This window comes from Toxorhynchites rutilus, chromosome 2 (assembly GCF_029784135.1).
Source record: "Toxorhynchites rutilus septentrionalis strain SRP chromosome 2, ASM2978413v1, whole genome shotgun sequence".
Lineage (NCBI taxonomy): Eukaryota > Metazoa > Arthropoda > Insecta > Diptera > Culicidae > Toxorhynchites > Toxorhynchites rutilus.
In genome coordinates, this window is record NC_073745.1 from 143084869 (window position 1) to 143106105 (window position 21237).

Genomic DNA, 21237 nt, shown 5'->3' on the forward strand with positions numbered 1-21237 from the left:
TACATTTTTCATTAAAAGAATAAAAGATGTATAATCGAACATTTTTTATCGTGCTAATAAAATGGTCACATGGGGGTGATAAAATGAACAATTACACATATCATGCTAAATGGGATAGATTCATGTGTTGTTCCTTATCTAAATTTGTTTAAATCATCATTGAAATAGTAGGTACATGTATGAATCAAGCTGAGCTTATTCAGCTAGAGTAATAATGAGAATTTTCTCATGCGTACAAAAACGTAGTAAGCAACACATAGCGCTTCACATAATGAGGTTTGGTTTCGGTTGAGATGGCATTTTTTTTCAGGGTCAATCCCACAAAAGGAATCCCTTGAAAAGCAACATGTGATGAGGTAGATCAGCTTTGGGAAACAACATTGTTAGTCGTTATCCAGTGGTGGCTCATTTTTCCCTAAACAACAAATTAATTTCGAATGCGAATTAAGCACTGAAACCAAACAGAATATCTGTTTACCTCTCATTGAATATGTGGACAGCTGTCCAAACGGATGATTTGTCGAAGATATCAGGTCGAATAATTTAAATTTCACGGGATTTTCGCTAAATACGATGCGCGCAAAATTACATCCGAATGGCTACCGTGAGAGAAATTTCTGTTTTATTTATTATTTTTTACATTTGACAGTTTCATGCATAACAGGGTGTCTTAGGTAGTTTCAAATGTCCTAAGAATAGGATAATGAAGAAGTATGGATTGGTTTCTAGTTAAATTATTGAGGTTTGAGTACTGATTCATTTTACCCGCATTTTCCCTATTAGGTTGTCCCATAAGCAGTGTTGCCAACTATAGTTTTCAAAAATCAGGGAAAATGAAAATAAAAATCAGGATAAATCAGGATAGCTCATTTTGGGATGTCCGGAAAGTTTATGCCGATTTTTAGGAGACCAAAACCATCATTCTTATTGGCAGACATACTTTTATTCAATTTTATATGCACAGTTTTGTTCCACAATCTTTCGTCATGTTTCATACAGCCTTAAAATTCTATGCTATGTTAACTACGGCTTTAGCTCACCTCAGTATATAGATCTCTCGCGGTCGGCTTTGGCCCTCGAGAAGACTGTTTCGACTTGGTTTTAAGCGGATAGCAGAAAGCGGACACAATATGTTCTCTATGAAAAATGGACTGGCTTTGGTGATAGATGTAGAAGGAAAAGTTAGTTGTTCTTTTCAAATTTATATTTTTTCGATGTTTGGGGTTAGTATGGTACCGTGATCGTTGGGGCCCTTCGCTTGGTCCTTCGTGGTAGTTGTTATCGCGCTGCTGTTCGTCGTTGCTGCTGGGAGAAGGGATGCTGGATGCTCCTGACGGATGAGCTCGTCGTGATCCGTTTGCAATGAGGTCGCTCTCGCAAGAATATTGCTTTGGTGGTGGTAGGTAGCCGGAGTCCCTATACCGAACCCACGAGCGAATAGTTTGGCTCTGGGTCCTGTTGAATTGGTCAGAAGATGGTCTTTCCTCTCAACTTTTTCACTACACTCTACCAGTCACCTTCCTTCTACTTGTACGACTTTCTACTATGTCGTTTTTTTTCAACTCACTATCTTTCCACAACTTATCTTTCTCAACAGATTTCTCTTCCAACTTTTCAACTTCCTTGTCGTTTCCTGGCTCCGGACTAAGTGACCGTGTCTATTCCACGTCTCCTTCCAAGTCACCTTTTCCTCCTCTATTCCAGTTCCTTTCTGCCTCCCATTTTCTCCCATTTCCTCCCATTCCTCCCATTACTATCGGAAGGGCATCTGTCAAACATCTGTAATTTTCGATTGAAGGTAAGCCACGTCGGAGCGATGTAGGGTTAGTACTTTTACAAACATTTAATCTGGGTATTTACATTTAATGACAATTATACCAGTCAGAACAAAACAAAAATTAACTTACACACTAAACAGATATTATTTGACACAGACAACATATTCGTGACCGACAATAAAAAAATTATCGGTAACAGCTACCAAATCTTGTTCGCTTTCTCGTCGAAACTGTTCAAGGTATTTTTCATGCTGTCCATAGAATCGAAGCTCTTGCCCTTGAATTAATTTTGTAGAGACCTGAACTTTACTTGAGCAAACTTCCACTTGTCCTTTTTTAGGCATTTCCACAACTATGCATTATTAATATTGTGTTTCGTTATACTACGACTTCGACGATAAATGTCATACATTTTTTATGGTTTTTTTTAATAATTTACAATTATATACTTTACAAAAAAAATCTACTGAAAATCTATAACTCTGTAATCATTGACATAATATTCTGGAGAGAGAGAGAGAGAGAGAGAAAATGATCTCGCAAAATTACCCTCAATGTTTATTCATTCATTTGGCGTTGACGGTTTCATTTTCTGTTATTGTGAAGCGAAAAACATAATGTATTTTCAGGTGGAATAAACGCACTACCTGTTTTAAATATTCAAATAAATATTAATACGTAATAATAAATAATAAACGAAAGAAAGAGCAATCACTATGCATGGCAGAATCGGAGAGCTTTTTATGTAGGCTATTCTGACAGTTCTCATTTCCAACCAGGATCCTTTTTATTGTGAAAAAATAAAAGCAACTCAAACTAAACTAAAAAATCAGGGAAAATCATGATCACTTTAGAAAAATCAGGCAAAATCGAGTGTTTGTCAGGATGTCAGGATACGAGCCAAAAAGTCTGGGAAATCCTGAAAAATCAGGAAGGTTGGCATCTCTGCCCATAAGTTTCTTTCACGCCACGCTATGAGTGACTCTAATGCTTCCTTTACAATGCTGGCCTTTAATCGCATGCGATATACTCACTCGCGATATTTTTCAGTGCAGCTCTTTACAATGGTTAGCGATATCGCGCGATGATCTGTCATAATCTGTATGTCAAACCTGCATTCCTTTATCATACTGTCATTATTTGTTATGGACAAGGACGTACTAGATTGGTGGAACAAAATCATATCGCTAGAAATGTGAATGCAAGTCCAAAACCCCAGATAGTTAATAATTGAAAAACTAACGAATTCAATCAAATATTAACAAAAATGTGTAAAAATAATTATGATTATGCAGCATTCCGCTTGCAATAGGTGATCGATTCAGCTCTCACTTTATGAAGCATTTCATATGTATAGAGCTGAACATTTATTTCGATATATCGTTCCATCCATCAAGCATATTTTGTTCCACCTGTCTGATGTATGTAGTGTCTCCTATCAAAGCAACGCGATTTTCGCAGCCAAAGCTTGGAGAGTTCTATCTTCTTTCGCACTGTCATGGGTGATTTCGCGCTTTGCTCTGATTGGTTGACGAATAAAAATCGTTATTGAAGAAAAAAATCGCGCTCATTGTGGATGATTGTAAATCTGGCATAGGTGGTTGTATTTATAGAGGAAATGCAGGTAAAATGAGTTATTTCAATAAATTAACTAAAACCCAATTGATATTTCTTGAACACCCTATTCTTCGAACATACGGAGCTTTTCGAGACACCCTGTTATGCATGAATCTGATGAATCTGTCAAATGTTAAAAATATAAAGAAACAGAAATTGCTCTCTCAGTAGCCATTTGGATACAACTTTGCGCGCATCGTATTTAAGGGATTTTCCGTGAGATTTACTTTATTCGACCTGATGTCTTCGATAAATCATCATTTTGACATATTCACATATTGTAGGACTGGTAAGCATTTATTGGATAGATGGATATTTTACAAATAAGCTTCAACAACAAGAATGGTTTATTGTTTCTCAAATTACCCTTCATGTTTTACGCTTCCATTTTTAAAATTATTCTTCCTTATAAACTACTATATAGGGGAGCCGTGGGTAAGACGGACAGTGGGGGTATGATGGACAGGTGGTTGATTTGTATAGTTGCATTATGAATTTCAAATTTCTGTTGATGGGAACCCCTTCTACATGTTATTCTAGAATATTTAAACCATCCTAGGACAATGAATACTAATCAAAAGTGAAATAGGGAAACAAAAACCAAAAATCAAACATGATTCCGCGTGTGTATGTAATTTTTGCGGCTTCGATAATGCTTAATATGAGTGATTTAATTGCAAAATTGAATTCGCTGATGGTTATATTTCGGTTTGTGAGTTGACAGAGAAGCGATATTAGGTATGTACGTATGCTTTCTCTTTTTGTTCTGTTTTAGTTACTGGACGCACAAACACTGAGAGAGAGCGAAATTATTCCTCTCGCGAGCGATAAAGTTCTACGCTTCGTATATTATTGACTTGTCCATATTCCCACCACTACATGTCCATTATACCCGCAACGATAAAAATGTTCTACTTTTCGGCTTGTTTTAACTTCAGTAAAAAACATGAAAAAACGGATTTTATTTAAACATTTGGTCAATTATTTCGAAAATTAGTATATTGAACTGTAAGAAACTGCTTTCAAGTATTGGAAAACATGAGTTCCCAAACATACTAATGAAGTTTTCATTAGCGCGGTTGGCTCGAGGTTAGTATTACAAGTGTTCTCATAATTGGTATGTTGCAGTCTTCGATGCTCTGTACGTGTGCCCGACACGGGATACCTCCTATTGGGATGCAGCTGACCATTAATCAGCAACGCCCCCCTAGTCTGTACCCCATATCTAGCGTGGTGCGTCTTTCTCGACTCGAGGAATCCAGGATAGAATGGTCACTAGCCGGCGCAATCATCAGCTCGTGTAGAGTTGTCATAAGCGGTACAACCTTTGGCTCTTGTTGAATGATCAGTGGACTGCACAACCTTTGGCCCGTGTGTGTATGTATTGCCGCGACTAAGTAAAAGTTTATCGTTTGGATAGGAGGGATATGAAACGGGGACACAACGAAGGAAACATAAATGAATGATATATCCAACGATAATTATCGCATTCTTGATCTGTGCTTCGTGAGCAATGAATTTTTACCCAAAATGAACCATTTCTTTGACGCTTTAAATTGGGACGAACTTTTGATTCAACAGGATGTTGATGCAACTGCTGCAAATCTTTCTCATGTACTTTTATATGCTACTAGCTGACCCGGAAAACATCGTCTCGTCCAATATTTATTTTTCGTTATCACATTCACGTTTTTTACTAAGCGCACGTTCATAGGTCCAATCGCAGAACTATTCATTGATTGATTTTCTATTCTACCCTTTAAAATTACCTTTGACTTTAAATTCCAAGTACTTCTACTAAAACTTGTCATTATAATATCAGATTATTTTCAGACACAATTCTCGTTCAAGATTTTTCATCCACTTGCAAATAACATGTTCCCCCGTCCATGGAACATATGATTGATACAGAAAATATGATAGAATAAAGACAGCCCTAAATTGGACAATTCCTTTCTCGAGTTCTGCTCTTATCAATATTTTTACGGGACCCCCTCTCCATTTCAGAGGAGAGAGGGGTGTCATACCATCATTGAAACATTTCTCATATTCAAAAACCCTCATATGCCAAATTTGGCTCCATTTGATTGATTAGTATTCGAGTTATGCAGAAATTTGTGTTTCATTTGTATGGCAGACCAACACACCTCCCCCCCCAAGGGGGAGATGTCTCTAACTATCATAAGAACCTTCCCCGACCCAAAGTACACCTACATACCAATTTCCATGTCGGGAAGACCAGTTATCGACACTCGCGTTCTAACTGGTCCGACATGTAAAACGTCAAATGAAATCGAGGAGAACTTCAATGAATTGTTTGATTCGCGTTGATCATGAAATTGGATGAACAAAAGGATTCCAATGAAAGTTTCGCATTGAGTGTGATAACAGGTATGAACAGGTATGAAATGGTATGAAAATTTTTCTGTAATTTAATCAATGTTTTTGTGATGCGAAAATAATGTCAATTTTCATAACATTCCAAATTACATACAAATGACCATCACAGCAAATCATCCATTTGAATATGGCATCGATTGTTTACGAAATTCTGCTTTTTAACTGGTCCAAAGACCGGTTAACGTTCGCCCTGTTAAAAAGCAGGTCAGTTAAACCAGGATCAGTTAGTGAGCGATTACTGTACTTCACCGACATACATTGCATCAAAGTGCTATACTGTGCCCTTGTTCGCTCGGTTCTGGAGTATTCTTCGGTTGTGTCGGCTCCATATTACCAAAACAGCATATTGAGAGATGAATCCGTCCAACGTAAATTTGTCCGCTATGCATTACGTCGTCTTCCTTGGAATGACCCTCACGACCTCCCAAGGTATGAAGATCGATGTAAGCTTCTGAGGTTGGATCGACTATGTGAACGACGTGATACAGCTAGAGCTATGTTCATATACGATCTCATCCAAGCCAACATCGACTGTTCTGAATTGCTAAGTCATGTTAGCTTCAACGTTAGAAGGTGGAATTTGAGAAATCACGCCTTTCTCCGACTACCAGCTGCGCGCACTTATTGCGCCTATCATAAGTCCGTTGCATGGCTCGAATTTTTAACCGTCAGTTTGAACACATAGACTTCCATTTATTCAGAAATACAATAAAAAATCGTCTCAAGCAACGTCAATTCCAATTCGATCAAGTTAAATTAGAGTAGATTGTATCATTGGGGTTCTATGTCAACCTATTGATGTATTAAAAAAATAAATAAATAAATTTTCGAAAGAGGGCAAAAAAAAGGGAAAGGAATTCTGTCAAGAATTTGTGAATAATATTCTATTTTATAATTAAGAGAAAAAATTAAGGCTCTAAAACACCAAATGAAACGGTTTTAGATATGGAACAAGTTTTCAGTTATTTTCGTAACCATCCAAATGTTCAGCGCTATGAAATCGCTATCAATCGGCGAAACATAGATTAAATAAAACGGCTCTGTTCCGAAGCACATTTCGCCGAATGTTTGTAGTGAAATTCGTTTTAATAGTCGAAAACCTGGGAGAGATTATCCTGCGGTAAATGTAAATTCTACTCCATGTGGCTCCTCGTTAGCAAAATACAGGTCCATTATATGGAAATACTGCTCTAACCTTAATTTAATGGGAGCAATTAATGCTGCTCCTGGTCCTGCCCGAAAACTGCCGAAAGACAAACCGCAAAAGTAGCATCCAACAATTTTCAGTAGCACTTCTCACCTCAGAAAGTTGATAGCATACGTCATTAGCATAGCCGCGCCAACCGCCGTTTCGGCACTCGTTCACCACACACAACACAGTGATTATCATTATCACAGCAATCAGCAAAATCTGTTGAGTGTGTGAAATTCTCCTATCCCACATCACATCACCATCATCATCATTACGGACCCGGGAATCATTAGTACCTGGTACCTGGTTCATGGCTGTATCTCCGTGCTCCGTGTTCGGAAGCCCGTCAGCGTCACCAGGCGTCAAGTCTCCTGTTGAAGTGGTTCGCTATGTTGCATTACAGCCACTTTATACCATATGGATGTGGTGTAAAGTTTCCTCACACTCGGGTCTATTTGCTCAAGCGCACCTCAATGGAGTGATTTGAACCTTCGCCGCCAATTCCGAGTAAACGAGAGGGAGACAGAGTTGTGCCACGACAGCCGCACACACATTCCGTAATACGTTTTGTCGCACACAATAAATATTTACTTTATCTGCAATTACGGTTTTATTGCCCGACACAATAATCTCCTTTCTTCAGGTTGCCAATGTGACTCCGAGACATTGTCCCACAGTGGGGGCAAACCCCGCGGGTGATGCGCAGACATGCGGCAGCGGTACCCAGCGAAGCGTTTTATGCCACTCTTGTGCTCTCGAGTGTACGATCATGATGTGCTAATTGAATTCTTCAGCAGCGTCTACTTTCGTTTCTGCGCCATCGAATCCCACGCGCTGCTGGCTGTGACGGTGCTGTTATTACTGCTGTGAGGACCACTTCCACCGCTGCCACTTTCGCGCCCTTCCGGGTTCTTTCACCGGTGCGAATCGTTTCCTCGAGTTTGTCATTGTTGTCGTTCGCTAGTGTTTGTTGATGGGCTGCAATTACGGTATCCGCCGTGAGAGTTGGAACACATTGTGCAAACAAAACAAGTGGTAAATATGCACCATTTCTTGCTTCCTACCAACCATTTCTGCGGCCTTTGCGAAAAGTTCGGTACCGCAAACATATTTCTCACGGCTCAATGTGTGTGTCTAAATGACACATTCCGTGCTATTTTACAATTATGGAAATTACAGCTTCGGTTAGAACAGACCTACAAGTTTAAACAAGTTTTGCACCCCATTAGTCGTGTATTCAGTGTCCCCGCCAAGTGCTTCTACCCTGTGCTTCGCTGGTCCATTATTAATGTCAGTCAATGTTTTACGACAAAGTCATTCATTTGCTGGCAGGAAAAAAAACCGATACGCGAGCAAATGAAGAATACAAAAACATAAAGGCAATCATCCGTGTGCAGCAATTATCGGAACCACCACAGCGCATTACACGGGAGGAATGGCGTTTTATCAACAACCTTCGCGACCCGTTGCGGAACGAAGGGTTTAGGTTGTACAATAACAACCAATCAAAGAACTTTCGCAACCCAGTGCTCATAACTCAACCCAACCCATTCAATAAAGCCCGGCCGACGGACTGACCGGTGGAAGAATAATGGGCCTTCCCTGGGCGACATGATAACATATACAAGAGTGGCGTGTCCCCGCGGTTCAACCGGGTAGATATGACATTCACTTAATTATTGTCTTGTCTTGTTCGGTTTTCCTGCGATGACAATGAAATTGTGCGGTAAAATAATAATAACGGGATAAACAACGGTAGCCAACATCGGATGATTGATATCGTTAACATTTTTGACAGATGTTCGTCCACGACGAGGGGCTGCTAACATGTTGCTCGAGATTGTACCAGCTGGGTCAGCGAGAAATTTAGTCATGGACAATGTGGGAGATTGGGCGATTCGAGCAATTTTGCGATGATCTAGATAGGTTTGAAAACTAACTGAATTGAGTAGATAATGTCAAAACTTTTGCGATTTGGATAAGAATATTCGATCTCCTGATACCTCCGGGATTTCAGCATCTAGATCAGAGTTTCTCAAACTATTTTGTGCAAGAGACCCCTACTCCAGAATGAAGTAATACCTTAGACCCATATAGCCAAACTTCTTCAATCATACGAAATATTTAACAATTGAAAAACTTTGCTGTTCATTAACCCTTTATAAGGTCGAGGAAACTAGACAAAGAATCGATTCAAACTTCAGAGAATATAATCCTTACATGAGGAAGAACACATATTTGCCTTTGATAAAAAAATAAACTATTGAAACAGTTGAAAAAATTGGTGGCAGAATCGCTGCCACGGTCCGTTAACCCCAATAATACAGTCGCTATCTTGTAAGCTCGCCTCATTGCGCCTTTGGTTATGCAAAAATTAAAACAATATTTCTAGTGCAGCGAAAAAACTTTTTTACAGACTTATAGTATAGAAAAAGTTGAAAATTTAAATTTTTCATCAAATACACCATTTATTTTATTGAAAAAACTGCATGAAATTGAAAAAATGAATACACTGAAAAACTTATCAACTTGTTGCATTTTCAACTAATTTAAACAGAATTTGCTGTCGGTGCTCTAAAATCGCGGTTTTTCTCCATGAATATGACTCGCAAATTAATATCCTTCATTTCTAGCTACCTCAAAAAATTGGAGTTTTGCCAAATACCTTTAAAAGTCTTTGGGTAAGCAAAATATTGAAATAAAAAAAAAATATTTTTGTACGTGACAATATAGTTGTCACGGCCTTATCATGGGTTGAGTAACTTGACCTCATTTTCTCAACGAAATTCAACAAAGTAAATAGACATTAAATTCGGTGAATATCAAGTGTAATTAACGGGGGTCTCCGTAGCCACATTGGTTGCGCGTTCGCTTAGTAAGCGATCGATCGTAAGTTCAAAACTCAGGACCCTCATTGACCATCTTTGTGTTGTTACAGAAAGGCTACGTCCACGCAACAATCATCAGCGATGGAGATCGATCCACGGTCGAAATAAAATCGATTCATCCATACAACTGCTCTGCTCTGCAAGACACATCGGGCTGCTGTTCTATAAACAACTCAACAATGATCAATCAACTGTCTCCGCTGTCCGGTCTAACTGGATAATGGAAGAACAGATAGAAAACTCTTACGCCTAAATGGCTACTGTGTAAATGTACCACATGTAACGGTATAGAAGGAATACTGGCGAATGGCAACTGTGTAATGTACTAATTATAGATATGATAACCATGTGACATGTACACGATTAAAATGTTACAGCTAAAATGCTAATGAGCCTAAAATAAATAAATGGGATAAAAAAAAGTGTAATTAACAATTATTAATACAAAATATTCACAAAAACAAATACTTAAGTAGGTAATTAATTTTTAGGAAATCGCAAAGTAAAGATAAAAAACATAAAAAAAAGTGTGATGGATGAACCTGGTGATTTTCTACCAATCTGTCTAAATCTGGTTCAATATTGGTAAGTTGAACCCCTAAATCTACACGTTCGTTGATTTTCAAACGGTTTTTTGTTTTGTCAAAATGTTTGTAACTACACTGAAGCCTTTTTCGACAAGGTATGAAGATGGAAAAGAGATAATATATTTTTCAAGAATGTTCCACAATACTGTATTCCATAGTTGCATTGCAACCAGAACTCCTGATAGCATTGGTTGAGCTTCTGCTTAAGCTCCTCATCTATGTAGAAGGTAATGAACTGTTCTTGCATCGTCGACATTGGCTTCTTCTGTGGCTGTGATATTGTAGCTTATTATTATTATTCATTGAGGAATTTGTAAATTTAGGATATCCTCCATCCTCTTAGTGAAATATTTGTGTAATACGTCGCGAAAAAAGGAAATTCGAACGTTTATAACTTTTCGGTAACGAGTTTCCTGGAGTTATTTGAAAAAAATAATTGAAAAATATTGAAACATGTTTTGGTATTTACTCTGTTACTTTTTCATAAACAGCAAAAATGTATGGTTACGCTACGTGCGTATGTGAACTAAGAATTTTGTAAACTCTGATTCAATCCCTTTACTTTAGTTTACTTTATTTAACTATGTAATCATTTTCACTTGATCACTTGAATTAAAGGAATAGATGAGTGTATTGAAATTCATGCTCCGATGAAGCTTCACAAAGTGTTCTCATAATATGCACAAAGAAAAGTGTACAGTACAAAGCTTGCTTTCGCATGGATTTTGATTTGGGATTACGTCTCTCATTTCTGTAGCGGTGTGTAAGTTAAAAGCTTCAGAAACAAAAGGTTACGTCGGAGGTGCAAGGTTTGGATCATTAATAACTTTTTGCCGGCTGAACGAAGTTGTATGATAATCATCTCATTCGAAAGATAATATTTTCAGAATTTGGGACCATGTTATATAGTAAAATATAAGGAGCATGTTTTGACTTTGAATTTATGAACATATGTTGATGAGGCTTGTTAAGTTTTTGAAAAGTATGACAATAATATTAGGTTGGGGAACAAGAAATCCTTTATTTTCTCGGTAGATGGTTGTAGTGTTCGATATCTCGTATAGTATCGATCAAACAATTTCAAGATTATGCTCGTTGTCATGGTGGCATTTCACACTAAAACAACCTTTTGCTGTTTTTCGTTTGTTTTAGTTGTGAGTTGCAGGGTGTTAGCAATGGAAGTCAACAAAGAGAAAATTCGGTACTTTTTTATAGTTCTTCTTTGATAAAGGTGAAAATGCAAGCCAAGCCTAGATACAATTGTAAATGGTGTTTATGGTGTCGATATTGTAACAGCTAATTACCTGCAATTTCGATTTTGTCGATGACATTCAGGCATTTTTGATGTTAAAGATGCACCTTGCCTAGATTTTTCAAAATGGCGTACACGATATCTCAAGTTCTATTGAACTGATTCATGTCCAAATTGTATGAATACAATCTGTATGCATCTCTCTATCGAATAAATCTCTAAAAAATGATATTTTTTAATAAATTTCACTATTTTTAAAAAATCGGAAAACGTTAGAAAAAACGTTTTAAACCGCATTGTTTTTGAAACGGCCGCCATTTTGTCAAAAAACCTGTTTTTGACTTGTCCGAGGTTCATGCGATAGCGGCGTTTTTACTGATTCAGAATCTGTCCGATTTTTCTGTTTCAGATAACCAGAGTCGTGTACGCCATGGCATGATTTTTTTTAATCCTCTCACTTCATCAGCTCTTAACTATTTTAGTTATGAATATATTTTCTCCGTTCAATTTTTGTTTTATTGTTAAAAGATAGATGAACGAATGATATAATGGATAGTAAGAATATTCTTTGTTTTATTAATATGGAACTCGAAAAAACGTCCGAAATTCGTGTCTCTGCACTAGAATATCCCCTTAAATAATTTGTGTAGAGCTGGATTCACAAAGATGTTCGGTGTTTGGATGCCACACCAATTAGCACAAAAATGCGATGGATCGAATTTACATCTGCGAAGCCATGACTAAACAGAATGAAATCGAAGGATAGTGAAGTTTTGAATTTTACGCAAAAATAATGGATTACTTTCGCCCCAACCTAATATATTCTACTAAAATATTAGTCATTCTTATAACAAGTTGATACGCGTAATACAATTTAGACAGTATCTTGAAAGTTTCAAATAAGAACTTGTTATAACATTTTTTTATAACATCTTTAATTTAATTTGGCTCAAGATGGTAAGGAGCCATTACCTACATCACATTGTCAACACGTTTCACCCCGCGGCGTCGGTCCTCGAGAATGAATTTTCCATATAATTCACGCCGGTTTCATCGGACCGATAGTGGAATTTTCGTTTGTAGAGCGTAGGGACTGGGAGCGACAATAATGAAGCAAGAAAATGATTTTTTCAAAAGTCTACTACTGGTCCGCAGGGACCGATGGGGACCAGACGAAAAGTTATTTGTCGGCCCCTTTTAATCTAAATAGTTCAATAACTAGGTGAATATAAACTCAAGTGTAACTAACCTATAACTACAGAAAGATGCATAGTTTTTCTCTAAGGAATAGAATTTAAAATTGAGGTAAAATACAAATCAATGGTGTTAATGTGATAATTTCCGCGGCTTATTAGCGTAGACCAGAGACTTTACTTAGCCCAACAATAAATAGTCAGGGTTATCCTATAAAGGAAAACGTAGTTCAATTCGATTCGTGGATGCTCGAATTATTTGTTCTGATGGCGGATTTGGTCGACCGTGAAATGATTAGAGAGCGCAATGAGTTTCTCGAACTGAACATGGTTTTGTAGAAAATCACACAATTTGAAGGTGTTGTTTAATTTTTTTCTCTACGAAATTGGATAATTCTACAAAGAGATTAGATGTTGATATGTTTAGTTTTAGATTGAAATCCACAAGAACAATAAAATCATCGATTTCATGAAAATAAAAAAAAATGTGGACGGAAAAAACTAGAACAAAATAGTACGTTCTATCCTCGAAACATTATAAAAAAATCATAAATAGAAAAAAAAACACATAATGAGCACATTCCAATGCTGTGTTTCAAAATTTATTTTGAAAAATAGCTGACCCGGCAAACTTCGTCCCGCCCAAAATTTATTTTTTGTTATCACATCCACGTTTTCTAACTAAGCGCAAGTTCATGGGTCCTATCGAAGAAATGTTCATTGATTGATCCTCTAATGTACTCTTTAAAATTACATTTTATTATAAAATTTCTAGTACTATCAGATCATTTTCAGACAAAATTTTCGTTCAAGATTTGTCAACCACTTGCAAATAACATGTTTCTCTGTTACATGGAATAAATGTTTGATACAGAAAATATGATACAATAAAGACAGCTAAATCGGACAATTCCTTTCTCGAGTTTTGCTCTCATCAACACATTCGGCGATCCATTTTTATTTATATAGATAGAAGACGATATAGGAGTGCGTTTTACCACAATAAAATCCACTTTCGAACGAAGATCAATTTCATTAGCGCAAACATCAAATGAACTAACAACGCTTGGCAATATGTAATTGTAGAACACGAATTGAATTTTTCGAATTTTCAGAGTTTTCCGAAAATTTAAAATTGTCATGTTTGGTTAGAATATGTTTGGTTGAAATATGTGTTTTATTTTTATGGGATCCCCTCTCCATTCCAGAGGAGGGAGAGGTGTTATACCATCAAAGAAATATTTATCGATCTCTGAAACCTCTATATGCCAAGTTTGATTCCGTTTGCTTGATTAGTTCTCGAGCTATCCGGCCAACCGCCCCCCCCCCCTCCTGTAGAGAGGAGGAGGAGTGTCAAACCAGCTTAGAAACATTTCTTGCCTCCTAAAACCTCCACATGCCTAATTTGGTTCTGATTGATTGATTAATTCCTGAGTTATGCAGAAATTTATGCTTCATTTGTATGGCAGTCCCCCCTTGAGGAGGGGAGGAGGAGTGTCGAACCACCCTAGAAACGTTTATCGATCCCTGAAACATATAGAGTGTCAAGTTTAATTCCATTTGCTTGATTAGTTCTCGAGTTACTTAGCCAACCTCCCCCCCATAGAGAGAGGGAGGAGTGTTAAACCACCATAGGAATTTTGTTTCGACTGCTTGATTAATATTCGAGTTATGCAGAAATTTGTGTTTCAATTGTATGGCAGCCCCTCCCTTAGAGAGGGGAACCTTCCCCGCCCTATCATAACTATCATAAGAACCTTCCCCGACTCTAAAAACCCCTACATACCAATTTTTATGTCGATCAGTTCAGTAGTTTCCGAGTCCATAAGAATCAGACAGACAGACAGAAATCCATTTATATATATATAGATTGTTACCTCTCTCTCAATAGATCAGCCAGAAGGGCTAATCCCAAATGCCCTCGATCCCTGGTCTAAGCCGCGGGGACCTTTGAGGGTGGGCTCTCAAGACCTCTTTTCGATGGCTAGCTCGAGCTTGAAACGCGGAGGCTCAAGATCGGCTTATTTCACATCCGTGCACAAATCAAGGGATCAGTTGGCAATTGAATACACACTAGATTTTCCTTTTTTTCCAATTTTTATTAACTTACAGTGTTCGTGTTCGTGTGAAGTGTGTGGAGGCCGGCCGGCAAGAGTCGAGCGAAGGACACTTGTGACGTTGTTGGCGACCGTCGTCGCAAGCTGGGTACCAGAGCTGTGTCGCGCGTAGAGTTTCCAACGAGTTGGCGACTCAGCTCCAAGTCTCTCGTTGACCGCTGGCTTAGCGATGACACCAATTGTTGCCAATCGACTTGAATTGGTGCTGATATTATTGGGTCCTGTTTGGGATAGGAAAGCACTATTACCACTAGGTCTAATTCTTCTTTTATCAAATGCTCTTTACCTAATTTTTCGATCCGCTCTGTATGAACTGTAGTTTCCAAGTGCTTTCAATTTAATTTGAATTATAAAAGTATGGACACTTTTCTATGACCATTGTGCCTTGGATAAAGAGCTTTTATTATAGACCCAGTAGTGCTTTCCTTTTCCCCAAGTTTTAATGTCGTATGTCTCTTCTCGAAACTTATACATGTGTATTTCAGCTATTGTGGTTTTATGGTATATCGCTCGACTCCAGGTTTGTGTATTTGGTGTGTATATGTGTGTGCGTGTGATTATAGCTAACTTATGTCCTAGAGTAATTCTAATGTTCTACATTCTTATTTCAACCTGCATATATTTATTTATTTATATAAACTAATTTATTTATGTTCTTAAAACTACTATATTCCTAAACGGTAACAAGATTTAATCTTTATAACAGCATTTCTATTTTTTTTTGAAAACCAATAGCCACAGTACAAGTGCGACCACAACACTCAGATACTGAAATAAATAATTATGCATGCAACGAAACGATACAATTTAAATTGCGCTAGGCGGAAGCTGCCATAATTATGGGAGGGATTACCATCCATTTGTTTCGCTGACACACCACAAGCAAACGGGCTTGGCCACGCGACAACAAGACAGAAGTACAGACGCAATCCGTTGGGTTCCCACAGGATGGCCAGCCCCGTAGAAGAAGCAATTACAATTGTGCTTTGTAGACACCGAGAGGGGCGTACGAATGCAATGTGGTTAATTAAGTTTTAACGTTAAGTGCGATTCCCCTCATAATTATTTAGTTTCGACCGCTGGTTGAGAAGTGCAAAAATATTGAGATATTCAAGTTTATCAGGCCGCTGTGGTAATTTACTGGTGCTAATGTGTGTTAAAAAAGTATTGTCAAATCAAGCGAAGTTTTACTTATAAGAAATTCACCTGGATCAAAATGATGGAAATTCAATTCATACTTCACTCAAATTGAAAATCAATCTTGTTCTATGCCGAGTTGCCCTTCCACGAAAACACAATTATTCATCAAGGCTTATCACGACACGATGAACAACGGAACTGCAACGAATACCGGCAGCACAAGCCCACGACAGCTTCCAGTTCCAACAACAAATCCCCTCGACAAGAGTCTATTTTTTTTATCAGTTTATCGACGGAATTTGATCAGCTGTTCGTTATCTGGTACCCGAATCCCCCTCTCTCCAACGCCTCGGTTCATCCCAGTTCAGTCAATTCAATTTGCACCCTCGTAGCGTGTTCCGATCATGATAGCGTACCTCCAGGAGATGCCAGAGTGTAGTAGAAGAAGAAGAAGAAGCAGAAAAAAGTATATCAACCGCCCACACGAACCTTATCGTGGAAGAAGGACAAACTTTTCATACCTAGTTAACACCATCAGGCGTCGGTTTCGGGCATCATCAGGGATTTGCAAGCATCATGGTAAACAAGTCGGTTGACTTTGAACTTTTTGCTTTCAATTGACAAAGTGTTAAATCGACATCCCGCACCGAAGTTAGATTATCGTTCATGCATAAATTGACTGAATCGCAGCAACAAAAAAATATAAATAAAAAATCAATTACTCCTCGCATGTAAATTGTCCTTCCGCTCCGCCATGCCGCGCGCGCTTTCGTTTACGAGCAATCAGTTACTCGGTGGGACCGTTTGCGGTCATTCGCTGATTACGTTTCCCCTCCGGACATACTCGTAATAAAACCAGCCGTGCAACCGAACCCAACAAGCGAACGCCTAACACCGTGGCCACCAAATTACATGTGGTACATCCTCAATGGCTGACGGTGGGTGGCGGGGGAACCCGGGGAGGCACGGGGCCGCGGGGTGCTCGCGTTTCGTGTACAGGTAATTAATTAAACACGGCAATTATCAAACAAGTGTTCAGATGCGAAACAGTGATTTGGTGCTTGTGTGTGCTTGTTGAGTGTTCAAACAGCGAACAACGCCACTTCTTGATAAAGTGGCTGAAGAGCGTAGGCATGGGGCGATGCAAGCCGGGAGGGAGCTCACGACAAATGATAGATAGCATCATAGAGAGTCAGGTGTTGGTAGAAAAGTTTAATTAGCAGTTGAACGCGAGAGATGACGATGCTGATTATCGGGTTGAAATGTCACGGGGTGCACACTCCACATGGGTTTTTTTCTCTCGCGCGTTTGCATCATACCTGGGCCACAAGCGGGTATCGGGTGAGTGTCCCTTTTGGGGGGCATTCAAATTTTGAAAAATACTATTGTTAATTTAATATAGTCACTGTGTAACAGTTTAAAATGCCACTGTGTGGCGCTCTCAGTCATTCATTTGTAGTTTGTACTTTCTTTCAGGTTGTAACACCTCTCTTTTAGATTTCCACCAAATACAGCACATCTACCTCTGTGCGTGATCTCTATTTTTGACCGTTTGAAAAATAGAATACACCCATACCTCGCTTTACGGCTTAGATACGTTCCTGGGCCGCTAAGAAAAAAGCCGTATAACGAATCAATTATTCCAATGCAAATTCATACAAACTCAATGTCCTGGAAAAAAGGTAATGAAGATGGTCGAGTTTCGAGCGACATAGCATGCGCTGCCATAACTATTTCGCAAATAGTGATGTCAGTCGTTGTGTTTATCTTTGATTACCCATCGCATCCACGTAAAAATGCTATTTACAGGAAGTAATTTATCAATTAAAAACGTACATTTTCGTAGAGCTCCCGCTGAATATGAGGCTAATGTGATAGCATGGAGTGAATATTTGTGAAATCACGTCGAAAAAGACGGATAAAAGTGATATTTCCATGTGCCATTTTTCACTCCCCCACGTTCATAGAAACAAACGAAGTTTCATTATTTTATCGTTACGAAGTTGATATTTCAAAGGCTCTCAATGTCGGTGTGTATGTTGTGAGATAATAATCGCCAATTAATCAAAATTTCACCGAAAATGTTACTGCTTTCGAGAACTAAACATACGACTGCTCTTTGGACTTTTGAACCACATGAATAATCGAAATAAGCCACGATATAATTGTCATCTGTTAGAAAACAACCAGTTGAATGATTTCATGATAATTTTGGCTCAAATTATCATGCAACCGTGAGTACTTTCAACATTGTTTTGTTTCTTCCATATACATTCCATGTTGAATGCAAATAATTACGACACGATATTTTGCTTGTCAATACAGATACACTTCGCCTACTGCTCCACCTCTATATGTATCTCATTGATACAAACTCTATCGGATCGGTTCCAAGCTTGTTCAACAAAAAGCCGTATAAAGAGCGGCCGTATAGCGAGGTATGGGTGTGTATAGTTTCTAGCAAAGGGTTTGTGTTTAACTATTCGTGGAAAACGGATCCAACTATGCGAAGGAACTTAACATAATCATGCACTTTCCCAATGCTTCTTAGGAGTGTTCACCAGTAGCATACATGCTTTGGTGATGGTCGAGATTCAACTCTGGCGAAAAACTCGGACGGTGCACATTGACATGTTCCAGATATTGTAGTTAATGACTTAAATTTCCTTCAATTTCTCCATTCGAAAAACTATTTTGGTATCGCTAGATACATGATTCCCAAAATATATTTTAAGCGACATTCAAGGATCGTTAAAAATCGAAATCAATTTTAGTTCTTGTTAAGCTTTATTTATTAGTTCCTTCTCCGTTTTTACCACGAAATTGTTGTAGTAGACCCTCCGCTTCAGGTTTGCCCAGAAATTCTCGATGGGACGCAGCCAGGGGGCGCACAGTGGGGCCGTTCTGAAAAAAGACGGTCAAAAATCTTTTCTCGTCTTAGCTTACATTTTAGAGCATGGGTGTCGTCAGAAAAGTTGTTCAGTATGTTGATTCGAATAATTTGGCGGTTTCATTTAAACTCTTACTAAGTTACAGTAAAAATTGAAAAAACTTACTTTTCATACTTACGAGATAGTTGAGTTATGTCTTCAGCAACATTGTAGAACTATAAACATCGCAATGGTGTCATTTAACACTAATAGTGTCTTCAGCAAGGTTATGTATTTTCATGTTATCTAAAACTTTTTGGAACATTTTGAGTTGATATAATGTGATTTAGGCATAACTTAAGTTGAAAAACTAGTTTTGAGAGTCTCCCCAGAAAAACAGTAATATCTCTGAACGACTGTTAGATAGATATTACATATCTTGAGAAAAGTTTCATAAAATTTATAGTTCTACAATGTTGCTGAAGACATAACTCAACTATCTCGTAAGTATGAAAAGTAAGTTTTTTTCAATTTTTACTGTAACTTAGCAAGAGTTTAAATGAAACCGCCAAATTATTCGAATCAACATACTGAACAACTTTTCTGAAGACACCCATGCTCTAAGGTAAGGTAAGGTAAGGCGAGAAAAGATTTTTGATCGTCTTTCTTCAGAACGGCCCCACTGTGGGGTGTTCGGAAGGTTGACGGACTTGGAACAACATTTACCCTCAAGCGGTTTATCTCCTCCAGCAATTTCTTCACGGAATAGACGGAGGCCATTTCCGGCCAAAGCGGCCGGTGTTGATGATGTCCGTTCTCGCTGGGTATGTATGGCCCGTTGCTCCGACCTCCCGGCCCAAATTTTTCACTAGCCACCTTTCCATTCGTCTTTTGCTTTAGCTTCAGCTGCAGTTTACGATTGCGTAGCATTGTCAGACGACCGCTTTCGTTCAATGCTCTCATTCTTTTTCAGGAGTGTAAGGATATGGACGTATCTGGCGGACCATAAATACTTGACGAGTTTCAGTTATTTCGTAACGAAGTGGAGCCCCAGTGCTCACAAACCATGAAGCGTACCAAATTTCGAATCTAGTTTTAGGAGAAAATTGAAAAAAATATTTGAATAATCACTAGTTATATCATAAATTCTTTGAAACGAATTTAAAAAACTACATAATTAAATTTAAAACATTGAAGGTTTACAGTATTTTATGTTTCTTGAGATATCTCTGCACTTGCTTTATCAAATTTCAATGTATATATACCATTGAACGGCTAATTGAAAATTGTTTGAAAAGCCGTGGGTAGACCTAGGCTTCATTTTGTAACTTATGAGGAACAATCATTTGATAAACAGGTATTTTCAAGAGTTGTCACGTCACAAAAATAGAGCATTTGTTTAATTTATCAGATGAACCTTAGTTTAAAGATGTTTATACTTAGGTTTCTCTGAGCAAACAATGAGAGTATCCACTATCCTAAGAAATTGTTGTCACGTCACGCATACAAATGAAACACAAATTTCTTCATTACTCGAGAATTAATCAATGAAACCAAATTTGGCATGTGAAGGATTTATGATGCAATAAATGTTTCTATGGTGGTTAGATACTCCTCCCCCCGCTCTTAGGTGGGGCTGTCATAAAAATGAAACACAAATTTCTGCATACCTCGAGAATTGATCAAGCAAATGAAACCAAATTTGGCATGTGGAGGTGGAGGGGCAAGAAACATTTCTAAAGAGGTTCAACACTCCTCCCACCTCTCTGAGAGGGTGGGGGGCTGCCATACAAATGAAACATAAATAACAGGGGGCACACAAACACAAACTTCTGCATAACTCGAGAACTAATTAAGCACAATTTGGGATGTGAGGGTTTTAGGGTACGAGAAAGGTTTCTATGATGGTATGACACCCCTTCCTCCTCTGGAATGGAGAGGGGGTCCCATAAAAATATTACACATATTTCAACCAAACATGACAATTGAACATTTTCGGAGAAGTCTGAAGGAAAATGGGAAAATTCGGAAAAATAAACTCCCATATGTTCTACAGTTACATAGTGACAAGTGCTGTTAGTCCATTTGATGTTTGCGCTAGCGAAATTGATCTTTGTTCGAAACTGGAAATGGATTTTAATGTGATGAAACGCACTCCTATATCTTCTTCTATCTATACCAATAAAAAAGTATCGTCGAATGT

General features: G+C 38.2%; 1 protein-coding gene across 1 annotated transcript in view; it reads right to left on the bottom strand.

Annotated features, from left to right (window-relative positions):
* Window positions 1-1201: 1201 nt before the first annotated feature.
* Window positions 1202-21237, bottom strand: part of LOC129766194 (GATA zinc finger domain-containing protein 14-like) — a 40933-nt gene continuing 20897 nt past the window's right edge. Inside the window, exons 3-5 of the mRNA XM_055766703.1 lie at window positions 15018-15245; window positions 7792-7965; window positions 1202-1416 (exon numbers count right to left, since the gene is read on the bottom strand). Coding sequence (XP_055622678.1) covers window positions 1202-1416; window positions 7792-7965; window positions 15018-15245 — 617 coding nt within the window. The remainder of the gene's footprint in view (window positions 1417-7791; window positions 7966-15017; window positions 15246-21237) is intronic.